The 20,189-nt window shown below is 41.8% G+C and overlaps 1 protein-coding gene across 1 annotated transcript in view; it reads right to left on the bottom strand.

Annotated features, from left to right (window-relative positions):
- Positions 1-902: 902 nt before the first annotated feature.
- FAM160A2 (family with sequence similarity 160 member A2) overlaps positions 903-20,189 on the bottom strand; it is a 139,562-nt gene continuing 120,275 nt past the window's right edge. The window contains exons 10-12 of the mRNA XM_030199864.1: positions 18,081-18,259; positions 8,749-8,911; positions 903-3,164 (exon numbers count right to left, since the gene is read on the bottom strand). Of these exons, the coding sequence (XP_030055724.1) occupies positions 2,869-3,164; positions 8,749-8,911; positions 18,081-18,259 (638 nt within the window). The 3' untranslated portion in view covers positions 903-2,868. The remainder of the gene's footprint in view (positions 3,165-8,748; positions 8,912-18,080; positions 18,260-20,189) is intronic.

Raw genomic sequence — 20,189 nt, forward strand, 5'->3', positions numbered from 1 at the left:
TCCCACGTGGTCTTTGTCAATGACATTACCCATGCTATCAGGACTTGTATCCTCCCGTCCTTGGAGAAATGACTTCCTCACAGGATACGGCTAACAAGCCCCTCACTGAGCAATAGAGGACGGGTTCATATGGTGCTTGTTGCAAAGACACCCCATTTGCAGAAAAATCCCTAAATTGCAACACATGTTCATAATGGGTGAGGTGCTTCCTCCTCTTCAAACACTCTTGAGCTTTCAGTAATGCCTAAAACAGTTCAAACATTTATTTTTGAATAATTTATATAAAAAAAAAAAGCTTACTGTTAAAATGACCATCGTTTTTCCAGAGCCTAGAGATGTCAAGCGTGTTTCAACCATAGAAATTGACCATGGCAGGACCGCAGACCTCATTTCCATTAAGTAACCAGAAAAAATTGGATCCTTCCAGTAATACTCAGCATTTTCGAAGATTTGGGTGCTGATTTAAGTAGTGGAAATTGTATGCTTCTCTCTTCAGAATGACTATCGTTGTGCACAATTGGGGGTGGGGGGTGGAGTGGCAGCAATCAATCTTTCTTTGTGAGTGTACAGGAAGGAATCTGAGAAAGATGAATTTGGAGAAGAGTGACACTGGTTAAATACACGTCTCTCCACGTTGCTTTCAAATGAACTCTGCTAAGCCTAGGTTGCCCAGCTCTCCTTTATACCTGGGTCTCTATAATATGACCTTTTCTCCTAGCTGAAGAGTCAATTTGTGCCTACAACAGAGATGTAGTTATTGGGGCTTAGGGTAAGTATTGAAGAAACATCTTTAATTAAACTAGTTTAAACAAACAAGGACTAATTATTTTAAACTGGTTTAGAGAGATATGGAAATGAAGTAACCACTCTACACGAGCTGAAAAAATGTAGACGGAGCATAATTATTTTAACTTGGTTTATGGTAATGTGGACAGAGTGTTATCATTTTAAAATTCTGCCGGGACAGTTCAGGTCTCAGATGCCCTTCAGCAGCCGTTCTGTAATCCAGACCCAACTTCCATATACTTTCCAGGTAAGAGAAACAATGATGCAGGGGCATCCGTCCTCCCCCTGTAGCTACAAACAGAACGCAATTAACAGTGGGGACATTTTCCGAATAGTGCAGCAGGAAAGTACAAAAGCTACAGGTTCCAAACTATACCAAGATTTAAAATCCTGGCTCCCTTCCTCTCAGACTGTGCTTGTTTGTACCAGTGAACTTAACACAAGACCAATGTTTCTTTGAAGATGACATCAGCAATATTTGCTTTTCTGCCTTTTTGGCTAAGATCAAATGTAAAATGTGAATGAGCCTGAGGATGACTCTGCTAGCCACAATTCATACCTGTGCAATGCTTGGGGCAGGGAAAAAAGGGAGAGGAATAGGGTTTAATGCACCAATACCTAGGGACAAACCTGAAGTGGAGATGAGATCCACTTCAGGAGGGGAATTGCAGTTCAGACCTGCCATACGAAATGCCCACCGCTGTAAGATGGGCAAGAGAGGGGGAGCATCTGTCAGCACCTCTAAAGTTGGGTCTGCCATGCTTCCTAGGGCTCACCCCTTCTCCTCTTAGAATACAGTATATCGGTACAATGATGGGTGAAGGCTAACCGTACCATGAACTAAAATCTCTTCCTAAACTAAGATGGCTGAAAGAGCCCCTTCCCCCCATAAAAATTAATTTGTATCACTCTGCAAATCATTTCAGGAGCTGTAAACCATGATACACTCTGATTAGGCTCCCCCGAGCAGGACACATGGCAGCCATACACCAATCTGTGGTACCAGCAGACCCTTTCTAACCACTGCAAAAGTGGAGTGTGGTACTGGTGTGGACAGTATGCATGTGTGCCTGCATGGGAATGAGACACATGAAAAGAATAAGGGTGTGGTACCACACTGCTGGTTAGGTTGGTGACGTGCTGACCTCTGCAATGGAGTGTCCGTAATGAGCAGTGCACCTCAGTATATACAGATAGTATACATTACATATACAGGTACAGTATGGGCTGTCCATATACATTGCAGTAATATTCTCCATAAAACATTCATTTTTCAATAAATAAGTTATTTTTACATGATAAAAAGAATTTCTCTATCAGAGTCTGGGTGCACAGCACAAAGCCAGAGTGGATAAGGCTGGACATGGCTGATTGTTTCCAGTTATAAGAAAGGGGCTCTGAAACTCTACTGCTTGTTGTGTCCATGCGAGAGGAGTGAAGAGCATAAGTTCATCCTTAATGCTGCTGACAGCAACAGGCTTGCAGTAGGCTAGTGGGAGAGAGAAGGGGACCAATATGTGTGCAACACATGGAAATAAATAGTATCCATCAGCTCACAGAGCAGCTTTCCCATTTTTGATAACACATTTCGTGGGTGTTCTGTGGACTAGCAGGAAATACGTTCTAGTCTGTCTTTCATTCCTCCATGCAGAAAAGGTGAGTTAACCACATTCCTCCCCCACTTTTTGTCAGACAGTCTCATTTCCAGGGACATAATCACGTTTTGCCACTCCAACTAGGCAGCAGGAAAGACAAGGTAACACTGTCGTCCTTCTCATCACCACTTCTCAGAGGCCTCTAGCAAGACATGTAAGAGGGATCTCTCTCCACTTATCTCATGCAGCCAGCAATAGGTTGGCAAGGTAACATGTTCCTGAGTGCTCTCCCTTTTGGAAAATATTCTTCTCCACGAACCTTAGTAGCTGCATGTCCTAAATGTGCATACTCTCTCTCTCTCTGTGGACTCCAGCAGGAAAGGTGAGGTCACTGCGTGCTCTTGCGCTCTCTCTGTGCAGTCACTCCTCCATGGACTCCAACAGGAAAGTGAGGTCACTGTGTGCTCTTGCGCTCTCACTGTGCAGTCTACTCCTCCATGGACTCCAACAGGAAAGGTGACGTCACTGCGTGCTCCTGGGTTATAGCTGCCAGCTCTTTCAGGAACTCAGAGAAGATGACTGCACAGTACACAGCATTCTTGACCCTCAGTGCTTCATTCTGCTTCTCAGCTGAGCTCTTGAAGAGGGATGTACCAGAAAGGGCATGGAGCACTTGGCCGTCTCGCACGTGTTGGAAGGCGAGCTGTGCAGCTTGCCGTGCACGTGTCGGGCTATTGGTGTGACGCAGGATCAGTTCTCCGATTGACGGCTTCCGACTTTTCACTTCAGACAAAGGAATAAAAAATAAGCATGAGAAATGGCAATGAGACATGGACATGCACAACCCCAGCGTATCTGCTTGGCTGCACAGTGCTGTTAATTACACAGAATTCTTCACTGCCTTGCTAAGACCTGGTCTAAAGAGAAGTTTCAAATTTCTCCATAAAGGTAAATGATTCACACAACTTGCCCTTCTACCCATCTACTCTCAGCTAGACCTGTGTCGGTGCACAGAGAATCAGCCCATAATTATCTGGTTTAAAAGTACATAATTGCAACATTGCTGGGTCTCTGTTTCCTCTAAACTACTGCTTGTCCCGTTCTTTTGAATTTACGTTGTTTCATTAAACGGTGAGCGGGGTACAACAAACCAGAATGAGAACAGCTTTCAAAGCTACCTTAGGGCTTAGAGAGTGAGTTCTGATGACAGTGTGTCCCCTTTGATTAAAACAAATCCTTAAATAGGTCTTCTGCTCTCTGGGAAACACACCTGGATCCATTCTGTTCTAAAAACTCCATTTTCTCTTCCCTTCTCTCACCTTTTCCTGCTTTCCTTGTATTAATTGTGATGTACATTTATTGCAATTTTACCCAATCAGTAACAGCTGTGCAAAAATTGAGACACCCATAGTCAAAGTAGCTTGGCTCTTCAACCAGGCCTTTAATGGAACTTGTTAGTCTCACTCACGCACACAAAGAGTGACTCGGGTTGCACACACTGCAGCAGGAAACGTTTATCCACTCCTACCCTAGCTGAGATAATATTTAACCATCGCTCTGACATCATGTGCAATTTTCTTTATATCAGTCACCTTACTTTCTAACTCTTCTTACCTATCTGTATGTTCCATCTTTGCTTTACCCTTCACTATCAATTAAAATGTTCTATTACGTATTGTGTTGACATTGTAAGTAGTAACTATGCCATACTTTGTATTTTTAGCTGAATATTTTTACTGCTGTAATTGCCTACAGCTCATGTTTGGCCTATTCTTACTGTACACCGCTTTGAGTGAATTTCTTCAAAAAGGCGGTAAATAAATCCTAATAAATAAACTGCATGTTTCAATGAATCCCTAAAAGAACAGATGACAAAGTTAAACTCAAATCTTCCAAATTCTAATTCATAATTACTATTTGCATTTTTGACAGATTCTAAATAAGAAAACAGGGTATATGGCAGTTAGCTCTTTTTAAGAGTAGGAGATGACAAAATTGTATTTATTTCATATTTTTGATATACCACAAAATTGAGCCCGGATAGGCAACTAAGCGGTTTATACCATAACTTAAAACAACAGAACAGTACTGACGAAGGAGGCCCAGGAATAAACAAAAGATGAAAGGAAAAAGATCAAGGGGTGAAGACAGATGAAGATGAGAAAGAAACTGAAAATGCTGTAGATGAATCTATGCCCTAACTAAAGGCTTCAGAAAATAGGTGAGTTTTCAGAAGGGGCTGTAGAGGCATAGGTGTCCTCCATTTGCATATTATATATTTACTAGTAAAAAAGGCCCGTTTCTGTAAGAAATGAAACGGGCGCTAGCAAGGTTTTCCTTTGAGTGTGTATATTTGACAGAGTGTGTTTGACAGTGACTGTGTGTGTGGGAGAGAGAGAGAGTGAATGTGCGAGTGTGTGTGTGAGTGAGAGAGAGAGATAGACTGTGACAGAGTGTGTGTGTGTGTGGGAGAGAGAAAGACAGAATGTCGATTGATTGTGTGTGTCACACACAGAGAGACACAGCGAGGCTGTGTGAGAGAGAGTGATTCGCTGTGTGTGACATACCAACCCATGAAAAAATTCAGGGAAATATTAAACATTTCATGTCCTATTCTTTTTTTGCCTCCCTGTTGAGTGTATTTGTTTGATTAAAAATATGCCTTAGTTTTCTAAGAAAAAGTATACACAATGTTCAGACAAATACATTTCCAAGCATCCTGTATCTGGTGTGCAGCAGTTTAAAAACAATTTTTTTTTTTGGAGGTGAAACAGCTCTTTAATCCTAAGCATTCATAGTACTGTTACTGGTACCATATCATGCCATAATAATTAGATACAACAGATGTTTTGACCTTCTTTGGGCTGGAATCTCATACCACAACAGAATTAAATTACACTGATAGATCAGGGCACAAAATGCAAAACTTGCTCCCCATACCCCATCCTGCAGAAATTTAGTTGAATTAAATCAAAGAAGAAAAAAAGGTTATTGCACATCCATTACTTGGAAGAAAGTACATTCGCTTCCTGACTGTTTCCCTCTTTGGTTCTGAGGCAATGGATGCTGAAGTTTGAGGATTGTTTTGCTCACAGTTCCAGGGTCGTCGTGCCTCCCTTCCTCCCGTCCACTGCCAGCCCCCCTGCTTACGAATTTTTGAAGTCTCGCTTACCCAGTCGGGGTTATGGTGGACGACGATGACAGCAACAGCAGCAGCATGGTTAAACGGCGTACAGGCTCGGGCCGTCTGTCTCTCAGCTCTGGTCCCACCCTCATTTCCTGTTTCCACAAGGGCAGGACCAGAGCTGAGATACAGACGGGCCGAGCCTGTACGCCATTTACCGATGATGCTGCTGCTGCTGCTCCTGCCGCTGCTGTTGTCCACCGTAACCCCGACTGGGTAACTGAGACTTCAAAAATTCGTGAGGGGGGCTGGCAGTGGACAGGAGGGAGGGCGGAAGGGAGGCATGACGACTCTGGAACTGTGAGCGAGGGGGGATCCTGGAACTGGGAGGGAGGGAGACCGTGACACTCGGAGGGAGATATTGGGAAGGTATGTGAAATATGGGCAAGGTAGTTTGTGCTTTTGGGGGGGGGGGCTTGGGTGATGCGCCGAGGGGGTATTCTAAAGTAGCTGCCTGTGTCCGTGACTCCTGGAGTTGCTGAGCCAGGCTGACGTCACTCACAGCTGATTCCCAGGCAGGGGGAGGAGTAGGGAAACACGCGAAGCAATAGGGAAATACGCGGAGCAAGTTGCTCCGCGTGTTTCCCTACTCCTCCACCTGCCTGGGAATCAGCTGTGAGTGACATCAGCCTGGCTACGGAGCCTAGCTCAGCAACTCCAGGAGCCACAGACACAGGCAGCTACTTTAGAACGTTGGAGGTGAGAATTATTATATAGGATTGGTTTCCAGCTTTTTAGCTTTCATTAGTACTGTACATGCTGGTTTATATGGATTACTTTAGTTGTCTCTGTCTTTCCTTTTTGTTGACTGTATAGCCAGCAATAGAAGTCTACCCTTTTTTTTTGGCAATCACTATGGGGTCCTTTTGCCAAGGCGTGCTAGCATTTTTAGCACACGCTAAACGTTGAGTTGCCATATATTTCTATGGGTGTCGCTAGCGTTTAGCACACCTTTCTAAAAGGATCCCTATGCACTATTCAAATCAGTATGAAATATTTTTGTGTTACACATTTTTGTAGTTTTATTCAGATGTAGCAGTTATTTATATACATAGTTTTATATTTCATATTGTATTTATATTTTATTATGTTCACACTTATGAGTTTTGTATTTATTTATTGATTTTATTTGCTGTCCCTCAAGCTTTTCTACTCATATCTATTGGTTATCATTTGTTATTTATGTTTTGCATTTCTGAGGTACAGTGTTTGACCCGAGGCAGGCGGTCCTAACCACCGAAACACGGTCCTGTGTCGGGTCCTTATTGGTTTTTGTTTAATAAAACCAGTTTCGACAGTGAGTCCACTGCAAGAGGAAGTGATGTCATCCATCCTGATGGCAGCATGAGCTTTGGGCTCCGGGGCTTAATGAAGATGAAAGAAGTAAATTTACCTTTTGCTCGGCTAATTTTATGGTGCTTTGGCTGCAGCAGTGCTCATATTTCTTTGGGGCTCCAACATCTGCATGATGGTGAAATCTTCAGCAGGTTCGCATCTGGCATTGGGGTTGCGTCAGGAAACAAAGGTTGCAGCGAATGGTGATGCGGTGCTGGGTCCTGTAGCACCGCAGGCAGTAGAACTTGTTTCCTTTCGCACGGAGATGTGAACATGTTTTCAGGAGCCTAAATCTGACCTTACGTCTGTCAAATTGGAGTTACAAGACACGCTTGAAGAGCAGAAAAAGGATGTGGGGGAGATTGGATGCCGTGCTGAAGACACGGAGTAGCGACTGGAAGCGAATGGAGAGGATCTTGATCAAAAACAAGACTATGATAAAATGAGAAGAATGGTGAAAACAAAAAAACAAACAAAAAAAAAGCTTAGAGAAACAGCTGCAAAGCTCAAAAATTTACACCATGCATGGGTGCTGTTCAAAACTACCATCCTGAAAGCCTGGGCCAAACGACAGCCGGCATGATTAAAAAGTGAGGTGAAGGAAGCCATTATAGCTAAAAGAAAATCCTTCAGGCTTTTAGCGTATGATTAATCAGAGGAAAAACTGTGATTATGTATTACTGAAGATACTATGAATTTATTTTTTGTTCCTTGACCGAAGGATTGTTTGTATTGTATGTCAGTGTTATTTTTAATCATCATGGATGTAAAGGGTCATGGATTTGATATATCGCCTTTCTGTGGCACAACCAAAGCTGTTTATATTTATTATACCTAGGTATTTTCTCCAGAGTCACAAGGAGCTGCAGTGGGAACTGAACCCAGTTTATTTATTTTAGCGTATTTATATCCCACATTTTCCCACAAGCGCAGGCACAACGTGGCTTACAATAGTGCATGAAATAATACAATAAGAAAGATACAACATAAGATGACAGACTAGACAGAGAAAACATAGTTGGGGGGGGGGGGGGGGGGGGTAAAAATGTTCGGCAGGGGCCAGTGGCTCTGGTTCTCAGTCCACTGCACTAACCACAAGGCCAGTGGTTCCCAAATCTGGTCCTGGAGGCATCCCAGCCAATCAGATTTTCTGGCTATCCACAATGAATATTCATGAGAGAGATTTACTGCAGTGAAGGCAGTGCATGCAAATCTGGCTCATGAATATTCATTGTGGATAGCCTGAAAACCTGACTGGCTGGGGTGCCTCCAGGACCAGGTTTGGGAACTACTGCACTCCTTGTATATTGTACCCTGCCTTGAACTGTGGAAAGTGAGGACTAGAAATACCTTAAATAAAGATTATAAAGTCTATAGGAAGAACCTGAAGCAGGTTATGTGTTGCAGAGGAGCTCACAGAAGAGAGGTTGTGACCTGAGAAAGTGTGAAGTGATGAAAATGCCTAATTTTATGGCATGGATATTTATTGATTTGTTGCATTTGTACCCCACATTTTCCCACCTATTTGCAGGCTCAATGTGGCTTACATAGTACCGTCAAAGGCGTTTGCCCAGTCGGTGGTAAGAGTGGTAAAAGATCCCTAAAGAAATATATTGAAATTTATTGAGGTGATGGGTCCAGACTCATAGGAAGAATTAAATGCCACCTCTGCTTTTTCTTCAATTTTCTCCTTGAATACCTCTCCTATATATGCAAAACAGCACTGCAGGGTGGACAAACCATGTCCCCAGAAGGCTTGAGGTTCATGTGACACTACCTTGGCACTGAGTTTTCACCTGGAGCTTTTGAGCACCTCAGTGACAGACCTACACCTGTGCTGCTTCTCACCTAGTGTTTCTGAGCGTCTTAGCGATGGAACCATATTCTGAGCCTCGTTCCAATCCAGCTTTCCTCTGGCAATCAAATACTTCTTAGCTTTGAAGAGCAAGGCAGGAAAATCCTCCTGAGAGGCAGCAAACGTTTCTATTTTATTTTTTACTGACCCCAGGACCTGCAAGATAAACAGAAAGCAATCTCAAGATTTTGCCAGCACATTTCCTTGGGTTCCACAGAGCTCAGACAATGGCATAAGCATCCGTTCTTTCACATACTGAGGGTAACAAATTAAGCAACGTAACTTGTTACGTGGTACATGAGTGCAAGTCAAAAGCCTCAAACATAATCAGATCAGAAGGCTCCAACGAATGAGAAGGCACCTGTAGAGGAGAAAACATCCCTCTATCTATTCTGCAACTCTACAGGCAACACCTACTTAGTCTGCTACTCTAGAGACTTACCGATTGTAACACATACAGCAGCTATGATGGCAGAAAAAAAACGTCCTGCTCCTATATGATGCCAAATGTTTGATAACTTGGCTGGTCACAATGATAATATAATGATTACTAGTAAAAAAGGCCCGTTTCTGAGACCAATGAAACGGGCGCTAGCAAGGTTTTCATCATAGTGTGTATGTTTGAGAAGTATGTGTGATAGAGACAGAGTGAATGTGCGAGTGTGTGTGTGTGTGACAGAGTGAGGCTGTCTGAGAGTGTGTTGGCTGAGTGTCTCCCTCCGACGTTCAGGCTGGCCGCCTGTCTGCCTGCAGGCCGCGAGGGCAGGGCAAACACTCATGGGCAAACTTTGATCTACACCATCACAGATTTAGAATGTTGGGACTTATGGAGGCTTCGTTAGAATGTTGGAGGTGTGTTTTATATATAGAGATATCTATCTGTATTCGAGGTTGAAATTAACATGTGCTACTACTAGAGAAATTTATTCCAGAGCACCTATATGCTGGTGTTGAGTCTTGCTCCTAGGAGGAAATTTCAGAAGCTTTAGGGGCTCTTTATATACACAGTGGACTCAGATGTGCAAAGTGGCATGTGTGTCAGAAAAGGCTCTACATGTATTGTTTTAAAGGTACAGAAAGGAGAAGAGTATATGTGGATCCCATATTTTATACCTGAGCATGACTAACTCCTGACATTCAAAGCTGGTCAAATGTAATGCATAAGACCTGATTAACTTGTCTTTTGGTCTGGGGCTTGGATAAATGTAGGAATCTGCTCACCTCCTGAGTTACAGATCCACCTTCCCCAGAACAAAGTATGACCTTTTCTTTATGCACAGTTACAAAATTCATCATGTTACCAGTGATTATAAAATGGGGGAGTGGCCCAGTGCTTAGATTGAGGGAAACCAGGGTTCAAATCCTGCTTCTGGCAACGACACTCCCTTTCTGTCTCACTGCCTCAGGTACAGATAGACAGACTGTCTGCTCTCTGGGGTGGAGACATAGCTACTTATCCACACTATATAGTGCTGCGTATGTCCAGTGGCATGATAATATGTTTTATTATGTGCATGTGAAGTTGCTCTCTCTTTTGTGTGTACTTCTCACATGTTGGTCCAATTTTAAACAGGAAGGGCTTAGATATCTATTTCTCCACCTACATGACCCTTACAAAGTTATCCTCTCTGTACCCCCGGATAGGTGTCAGCCTGCTTCATGAATGTGGAAGGCGTGAAATCTTCAGCTGCTACTTATCAAAATGTATAGGAGGTTATACATCAAGCGCATTGTGTGTTAAGTGCTGCCACCTTGTATGATGACATGTTTTACGGGCACAGGTTTGTACGACTGAAGTCACTGCAGTGTCTATTAATGTTCCACAAACCTTCTAACAAATCTATGAATTTCATGTCAGGTGTTTTATCCCAATACAATTCCTCTGGGCTAGCCTCGAGGCTAAGACTGTAGTGCATGACATGGGTGATCTGCATTGAAGGGAGCCTTCAATTGCCCTTCTCTTGCATAAAAAGAAGTTTGACACACTATAAGAGATAGCAGTGTATCAGTCAATCTGCAAATCTGATTGACTAATGAACCCTTCAGTTGTATAAACATGAATCTTTTCATTGAGAATCCAAAACACACCAGAGGTCTTTCTGCCAGTAGACTATTCCGTACTCCTCCGTGCTTTTTTCAAAGGCATTTTCTCATATATAGTGCCTTTTAAAAGTCTTCACACCCTTGTACATTTTTCACATTGTGCTGTATGAAAATACAATTCAAAGTGCATTAAAATGGTGTTTCTTTCACTGATCTACACAACATACTTTATTCCCAATATGAAAGAACTATAAAAATATTCAAAAGTAGAAAAGCATAAGAACAAACAAGTCTTGTTTGCATCAAATCTTCAGACCCCTTGACATAAAAGGTGGCAGGAGACATGTTTTTTTTTTTTAAACAAATTCTTTTTAGTGGTATTCATGACAACCAAGGCAGACAATGGAGAAATTAGGTCTTACCTGCTAATTTTCTTTCCTTAGTCACACCAGACTAGTTCAGAAACTATGTGTTGTGCCCGTTGACTAGTGGATGTAGACAGAGAAAAAAAAGGGAACTATGCAGTCTTAGATGCTCAGTATTTCAAATGACAAAGCAATGGATCATCTGTTTTCCATTTCGCTTGAGTTGTTGTAGTACTAACACTCATCATAACATATCGCTGATAAGATAAAACTTCTAAAAGGTAAACTGAGACAAAACTATGTGTGTGTGTTTTTCTATGCCTATTTGATATTGGCATTCCTTTAGTATCTGTTATTTTGAGATTGTTTTTAGTGTAAACCACCTAGACTTATTTTTTTTAGATTAGACAGTATATCAAGTATTTATTAAAACCCAAGAGAGTTTGATTGTTGATCAAAGAGTGAGAAGAGCAAAATTAAAGTACACTATACTGGTATAACAACTGGAAATATATTAGGAATGGCTGCTGGATTAGTCTGGTGGGATTTAAGGAAATAAAGTTAGCAGGTAAGGCCTAATTTCTCTTTCCTTAGGATCTCAGCAGACCACTCCAGAACCTGTTGGATGTATCAAATCATTTCCCAAGATGGGCGGGACTCCAAAATCTCAGCCTGAATAATTTCAGTCCCAGACACAGTATACAGTTGTGCTCTTACCTGGAGCTGACAAAGCTTTGAGAATCTAAGAAGGAACAACTATAGCATCGATCAAGTATCACTCGCAACTCCACTCACGTGATCGAAGCACCTCTGGTAGAAAGGTTTCAAAACCTTAGAAGGTTGTGTCCTTTTATGCTAATGAAACCTTAGTTTGTTCACCTTACCTAAAATCTGCAAATAGAAAGATCAAGCTACCCAACCTTAATGTACTTTTAAGGTACACAATGGACATGAAGCAAAAATAAAGATTTAATCTACCTAAAATGAGGACACCATCCTTGAATTAAGGGACATAATTGTTTAAATGACATTCCTGCTTCCATGAACCAGAGAAAAGTATCTGTGTGTAACTCAAAATTCACTTAGAAGAGATAGAAACCAAGAATAAGTATATTAGGGTGAGATTCTTCCAAGACACTCTTTACTGTGTGTGTGTGTGTGTGTGGGGGGGGGGGGGGGGGGGGGGGGGGGGGGGTCGTCAAAGGATATAAGCACCTTAAACTGCAAAATCAAACTCCACTCAGAACAAGAGAAATGCACAGGATAACACATAGAATCCCATGTTATAAATGGCATATTATATTTGAATTAAATGCTCAAGACATTTCAGGCAGCCTCAAAATCATGACAAAGTTGCAAATTGGAATTAAAGCACATCTGACATATTTATACTTGAACTCCATCTGAAAAAATGAAATATGTGAGTAAAAGATTCAATAGTGGGCAAACTGGTTCCTCTGCATACCACTTGTCAAGATTCATCAAACTCGCAAGTTCGCTAAAGAGGTAAGGGAGTTCCCAGATGATAAAAGCGTGGCTAAGACATGCTCCTCAAAAAGTACAGCGCTCGAAGCACAATCGTTCAAAAGGCAAGCTATAATGTAAAAATGGAGACAGATTTCTTGTCGTGAATCTCTTCTACTAGGTAAACCAAGGATGGTGAAATTAGGATGACTATCCAAAACCTCCATGGTTAGTTCAGGAGCATAAGAAAACTGTGGCGGAGAGATGTGAACTTCTGTAGAACCCAATATAATACTGGAGGTGACTGGAATATATACTGTGGGTTTCAAGGAGCCGCTCTTTCTGCTCGAGCAACAGTGACCCACGGGTCTGCAAGGCGTCACCAAATGTCCCTTCCTTCCATCCTCATTAGCCCAGTATTCTTTTTCCAACAGTGGCCAATCCAGGTCACAAGTACCTGGTAGAAACCCAAATAGCAGCAATGTTCCATGCTACGAATCCAAAGGGCAAGAATGTCTGTCTCAATAACAGACTATGGACATTTCCTCCAGGAACTTTTTAAAACCCAGATATGCTAACCGCTGTTACTACATCCTCTGGCAAGCAGTTCCAGAGCTTAACTATTCACTGAGTAAATATTTCCTATTTGTTTTAAAAGTCTTTGTACTTTTTCAAAGAGTAAAAAAATCAATTTACTCATTCTAAATCACTCAGGATTTTGTAGATTTCAATCATATCTCCCCTCAGCTGTCTCTTTTCCAAGCTAAAGAACCTTAACCTCTTTAGCCTTTCCTCATATGAGAGGAGTTCCAATACTCTTTACCATTTTGATCGCTCTTCTTTGAATCTTTTCTAATTCTGCTATATCTTTTTTTTTTGAGATACAGTGACCAGAACTGAATGCAATATTCAAGGTGAGGTCACAGAGTGGAGTGATACAGAGGCATTATAATAATCAGAGTCTTATTTACCATCCCTTTCCTAATAATTTCTAGCATCATGTTTGCTTTTTTGGTTGCTGCCGCACACTGGGCAGAAGATTTCCGTGTTATTATCTACACCACCACCTAGATCTTTTTCTTGGGTGCTGACCCCCAAGGTGCACCCTTGCATCAGGTAACTATGATTCAGATTATTCTTCCCAATGTGTATCACTTTGCACTTGTACACATTAAATTTCATCTGCCATTTGGATGTCCAGTCTTCCAATTTCCTAAGGCCTTCCTAAAATTTTTCACAGTCCTCATGTGTTTTAACAACCTTGAATTTGACAAATTGAAGCACAGCAAATCACCTGGACCGGATGGTATTCATCTCAGAGTACTGACAGAGTTGAAAAATGAACTTGCATATCTATTGTTAGTAATATGCAATTTATCTTTAAAATAGAGCAAGGTACTGGAAGATTGGAGGGTGGCCATTGTAACACTAATTTTTAAAAAAAGGTTCCAGAGGTGATCTGGAAAATCATAGACCAGTTAGCATGACGTTGGTGCTGGGCAAAATGGTAGAGACTACTATAAAGAACAAAATTACCGAGCATATTCAAAAGCATGAATTAATGAGACAAAGCCAACATGGATTTAGTGAAGGAAAATCTTGCTTCACCAATCTGCATTTTCTTGAAGGGGTGAACAAACTTGTGGATAAAAGTGAGCCGGTTGATATTGTGTATCTGGATTTTCAAAAGGCATTTGACAAAATACCTCATGAAAGACTCCAGAGGAAATTGGAGAGTCATGAGATAGGAGGTAGTGTTCTATTGTGGATTAAAAACTGGTTAAAAGATAGAAAACAGAGAGTAGGGTTAAATGGTCAGTATTCTCAAAGGACAAGGGTAGATAATCTGGTTCCCCAGGGGTCTGTGCTGGGACCACCGCTCTTTAACATACTAACACATGATTTAGAGATGGGAGTAACTAATGAGATAATTAAATTTGCTGATGACACAAAGATATTCAAAGTTGTTAAATTGCAAGAGGATTGTGAAAAATAACAAGAGGACCTTACCAGACTTGGCATCCAAATGGCAGACGATGATTAATGTGAGCAAGTCAAAGTGATGCATGTGGAAAGAGGAACCTGAACTATACTTACGTGAAACAAGGTTCCACATTAGGAGTCACTGACTAGGAAAGGGATCTAGGTATCATCATTGATGATACGTTGAAACCTTCTGCTCAGTGTGCGGCAGTGGCTAAGAAAGCAATCAGAATGTTAGGTTATTAGGAAAGAAATGGAAAACAAAAATGAGGACGTTATAATGCCTTTGTATTACTCCATGGTGCGACCACAGCTCAAATAATGTTTGGAATACTGGTCACCACATCTCAAAAAAGATATAGTGGAATTAGAAAAGGTACAGAGAAGGATGACAAAAATGATAAAGGGGATGGAATGCTTCTCTATGAGGAAAGCCTACTGTGGCTAGGGCTCTTCAGCTTGGAGAAAAGATGGCTGAGGGGAGATATGACATAAGTCTATAAAATAATGAGAGGAGTGGAACGGATAGACGTGACTCACTTGTTTACTCATTCCAAAAATACTAGGACTAGGGGGTACGCAATGAAGCTACAAAGTAGTAAATTTAAAACAAATTGGAGAAAATACTTCTTTGCGCAACGTGTAATTAAACTCTGGAATTTATTGCCAGAGAATGTAGTAAAAGCAGTAAGCTTAGCGAGGTTTAAAAAAGGTTTGGATGGTTTCCTAAAGGAAAAGTCCATAAGCCATTATTAAAATGGACTTGGGGAAAATCCACTGCTTATTCTTAGAATACAAACAAATATGAATGCAATTTTTTTTATGAAGTGAAGTAGAGCCTCATATATTTGACACGAAAAAAGTTTTTTTTCACTCAATACGTGAATGTGTAATTCATGTGTATGATTTAATCATTGGCTCAACCTCCACCAACCTTTACTAATCACTAATTTATAACTTTTGTCAGTCCAACTCTCACGATCCAATCATAATCAACAAAATGTGCACAGCACTTAGCTTTGGCAGGTTGGTGTACTCTGAAACCCCGACAGGTCCCCGTTTCGTGTTAACTTTATCAAGGGGGAGCCACCAATTCCGATAACTGCCTCAAGTGCGTGTGTTCCATTACTTTATTCTTAGAATAAGCAGCATAAAATGTATTGTACTGATTTGGGATCTTGCCAGATACTTGTGACCTAGATTGACCAATGTTGGAAACAGGATGCTGGGCTTGATGGACCTTCGGTCTGTCCCAGTATGTCAATACTTACGTTCTTATGTTTATTTGTAAACTGCCCTAAGCTCTGGATCAGGACCCAAAAGTATTTATTTTTTACATTTTTATGTACTATTTATAAGATAACAAAAACGATTGACGTGGTGTACAATTATAATCACCCTACCCACTCCGTCCACCCTCCGTTTAGCTAAGCATTGTCTAGGATGCTCCAGGAGAATCAACAGATTCTCCTCCCAGAGCATAGAGGTTTTGAAAGGCAACTGCATCCCTAAGTATCAAAAAGAGGAGGTTGCCCATTGTAAGGGAAAACAGCCCTGCCAATTCTTCCATACCTCCTCCCTAGTGGACCAAGCCAATGTTTTGTTGAGATTTAATCTGAAACTGGAGAAGTACTGTACTCTATGAAGCTTTCCATTAGAGCTGACAGAGAGGACTGGAGTTGACCAAAAGGTCATCTGTGAAAGCACAGACTTTAAGTTCCTGGGAACCAATCCTCACGCCTTGTATGTCGGGATTGTCCAAAATATCTCTGATAAGGGGGTCTAAAACAAAATGAACAAAAGTGGAGACAAAGGGAAGTCTTGATGGATGCCTCTTTGTATTATACAAGATTCAAATAGGATACCATTCACCCAAATCAAAGCCTTTGGAGAAGAATACAGGGATCACATCGCATCCACTCCCCCCAATTCCATTATTTACCAAGTGTGGCAAATAGAAAGTTCCAGGCCACCCGATCAAAGGCCTTTTCTGCATCAAAACTGACGAGCAAAGAAGGCAACATTTCATGACCTACATATTCCAAAGAGGAAAGAATGGTTCTAAGATTCTTGGTCACTATACAGCCTCGCATAAAGCCAAACTGAGGAGCAGACACCAATGACGGCAACAACTGCACCCATCGATTGGCCAAAATCTCTACGTTCAAAAGGGAGATGGGACGGTAAGAAGCTGGTTGGGTTGGATCCTTCTCTGCCTTCAAAAGAACCACAATCTGGGCAAATTGCAACGAAGGTGGTAACTCACCTCATATCATGAACTGTGTGAATCAAGATTGTAAGGTGAGAGTGATCGAGAGGTGCAGAATCTTCATCTGGCCCTGGTGCTTTGAAAAGAGCACTCAGCTAAACAGCCAGTGACACTTCATCCATGCATTTAAAAGTTGCCTAAAACTTTCAGAAATAACAAGAAGGGAATTATTATCCAATAAGTATCACTGGTCAAATCTGCCCTCAGAGGTTTGAGTATAGAGTTGTTGGGAATACTGTCTAAATACTACAGCCTCCTCTTGATCAGTTCACACCATCACTCTCCCTCCCTTGTCCACTTGAGTAATTACTTTTGGCCCTGCACATTATTTAAGCAATTTAGCTAACAGACTGCCACCTTTACTGCTATAGAGATAAAATTGAAATTTATAATATTGTAAAATTGTGCTGTGCGAGTATGAATAAGTTCACTGAGGGCAGCTAATAAGTGTGTTTTATGCTGAGGTGTAGGACTGATTTCATACAGAACACGGGCAGATGCAATTTGTTTCTGAAGCCTCAAAATCTCTTTATCCCTCGCTTGCTGCTTAAAACTAACATAAGGCAAAATCTCACTCCTAAGCACCGCTGTGGCTACTTCCTAAAACAGCACAGGATCATTTCAATGTATTGCATTATGAAACATATGTTCAGACTACTTTTGTAACAAAAAATCTTTAAGCTCTAAATGCCAGTACAGCTGAGGGGGAAATTTCCACTGAAAAGTCTGGATGGCAGTAAGAAAAGGAACTACAATGTAGGAGAGGAAAGATGCACAACATTCGTACTATACAAGAAGAATTAAAAAGAGAAAATAGCAAGGAATGGTAGCGCAAGGAAAAGTGGTGAAGAAAGGGGAGGGATGGGGAAAAAAGTGTGAGAACCACATAATGAATCCTACATCAAATGGCTGAAGTATAGGCTTACAGGAATCATGCAGGAAGATGACAAGACTTGCACTAGCCTCCAATGAAGTAGTAAAGATTTTAGGCATGCTTGGGACTGACATGGAAGGGAAACTGAGGGGAAAGGGACTGAAAGTTCAGGAAAAGAGAGAATTCATATGTGCATCTACCCCAAGTGGAAGTATCACAGCAGAGCAGATTGAAAAGGCCTCTGTTGGTCTTCTTCTGCTGTCATTGCATTTCATTGTAGTCAGACATAGAGATAGCAACGAACTGACACCAAGAACCTGCTCCTACCTGAACCAGAGACTTCACACTGGGCTGGAAGACCATGTTGGTGTTCAGTAGGAAGGAGCGGAGGAGGGGCTGGGGGTAGCAAGCGAGATGAGCAATGATTCCTGTGAGTAAGAAGTTCACATAGAGTGAATTCTGCAGCATGTTCTCCAGTTTGGCAAAGAGAACAGCAACGAAAGGACCTGTGAACAGAGGGAAGAGAGACATTAAATGCAGCACACTTCAATTGGGCTCTCTGTGAGTGAAACCTCTCCTGATATCTTTTTCAGACATATAATTAATGAAGACACCACAGAAAAATTATACAACACAAAAAGACTGCGAGACCATTAGGGCACCTATTCTTAAGTGTTTACAAATTGTAAATTCAGTTCTTTTTTCAGTGGCTCTTTGAGAATGAATAATTTTACTTTCTTTGCACAAGGGGTGTTACATTTATGTTTATTGGTTAAATCATTAAACTAGAAGCCCTAATTCTAGAAAAGATTTTTAGTCAAACATTTAAACTTCTTTTCACATGTGAAGCCCCATTTTACACAGGATGTCTAAGAAACAGGGCATCCCAAGTTCGGATATTCACAACTTCCTGGTTTTTTTTTTTAATACACACCCTGCTGAAAGTGGAGCCTTGCAACACCATGGCAGCTTGTATGAAAGACTCAGGTCCTAACCCCAAATGTGAGTTTGACAACCTCATTTGGGAAGCTCTGGGTTATGGTATGTGAAGCAAGAACAGATATTTCAGTAAGAAGCATGTCCAAAAATAAGAGGAATCACAAAGTTTGCTTGTTTAAGTGCTGATGTTGCTACATGGGCTGCATGTTAATCACTCTCCCCCTCCTCCCCATGATCATGGCCAGGCAGCTCTCCCTCACAGATGGACAGCTCTCTCAACTCTCTCTCCCCCCCCTCAGTGTACTTTAAAATCAAGTCTTCTCTCTGTCCCCAGCATATGCTGCCTGTAGCAGGGCTTACCCTTTGACCCATCCCTTCCCTTCTGATGCAACATTCTGTTTCTCCAGAAGAGAGATGTGTCACGGGAAAAGCGGAGGCTGCAGGCATCGTGCTTCTCTGTACACCGGGGGGGGGGGGGGGGGGGGGGGGGGAGTTGCTTGACCATGCACCAGGGAACACAAGAATGGATGTGGAAGAGAGAGATTCTGCATACCTTGAAGGAGGGAAGGAAGAGACGCTAAATTCAGAGGGATGCAGGGAAAAGAAAGAGATACCTATGGGGGGGGGGGGGGGGGGGGAGGAAAAAGAGAGAGGTGTTGGATTCTTGGGGGGGGGGGGGGGGGGAAGAGAAGGAGAGTTGGACCCAGAAGTGGGACAGAGGGAAATATCAGTTCTTTAATCCAAGCCACCCTACATCCCTCGTGCTGCTTCACAAACAAGGAAGTCGGTGGTGGTGTGCTCCCAGCTACTGATGCCGGCGCTCCCTGAGCATGCTCAGTTGATACGCTGCTGATTTCCTCAATCTTGAGGCAGCACAAGGAGGCAGCTCAGGCAGTGGATTTCTTCAGTATCCCCGCCAAAAAGGGTATGATTTTTAATGGGGGGGGGGGGGGGGGGGGGGGGGGGGGGGGGAATGTGTGCCTTCCCAAATGAACTGTGGGCTATGCCCCTGCGTTTAATCATGCGATTAATCACGATTAGAGCTCTAGTTACATCCTAAGTGTATAAGTGCCAGATTTTAAAAAACTGAATATCCAGGATGGGCCAATTAAAAAAAAGTCAAGTGATAACTTCTTTGTAGTGAATTTTTCAGGGGATTTAAATACTGAAGATATACACATGAACATCCCAGCACCAGTGACTGAAGGGGCAACTGTGTTTATCAGTTCAGTAGTGCAGAAGGAGTGAGTTAAAACCAGAGATCAACTGGTATCTGTGGCATTGTATTAGCAATGAAACTGGGCTGCGATTTAATGGGTTTGATGATCTTAATCTGCTATTGTATTTTCTGTTCTATTTTTCTTGGGTTATTAAGTTGTAATTAAGGTTCCTTGCAGACAGCTGGTGTATTTGTATGATTATTGTTTTAACTTATTTATTTATTTATTTGTTGCATTTGTATCCCACATTTTCCCACCTCTTTGCAGGCTCAATGTG

Source organism: Microcaecilia unicolor, chromosome 4 (genome assembly GCF_901765095.1).
Source record: "Microcaecilia unicolor chromosome 4, aMicUni1.1, whole genome shotgun sequence".
Classification (NCBI taxonomy): Eukaryota; Metazoa; Chordata; class Amphibia; order Gymnophiona; family Siphonopidae; genus Microcaecilia; species Microcaecilia unicolor.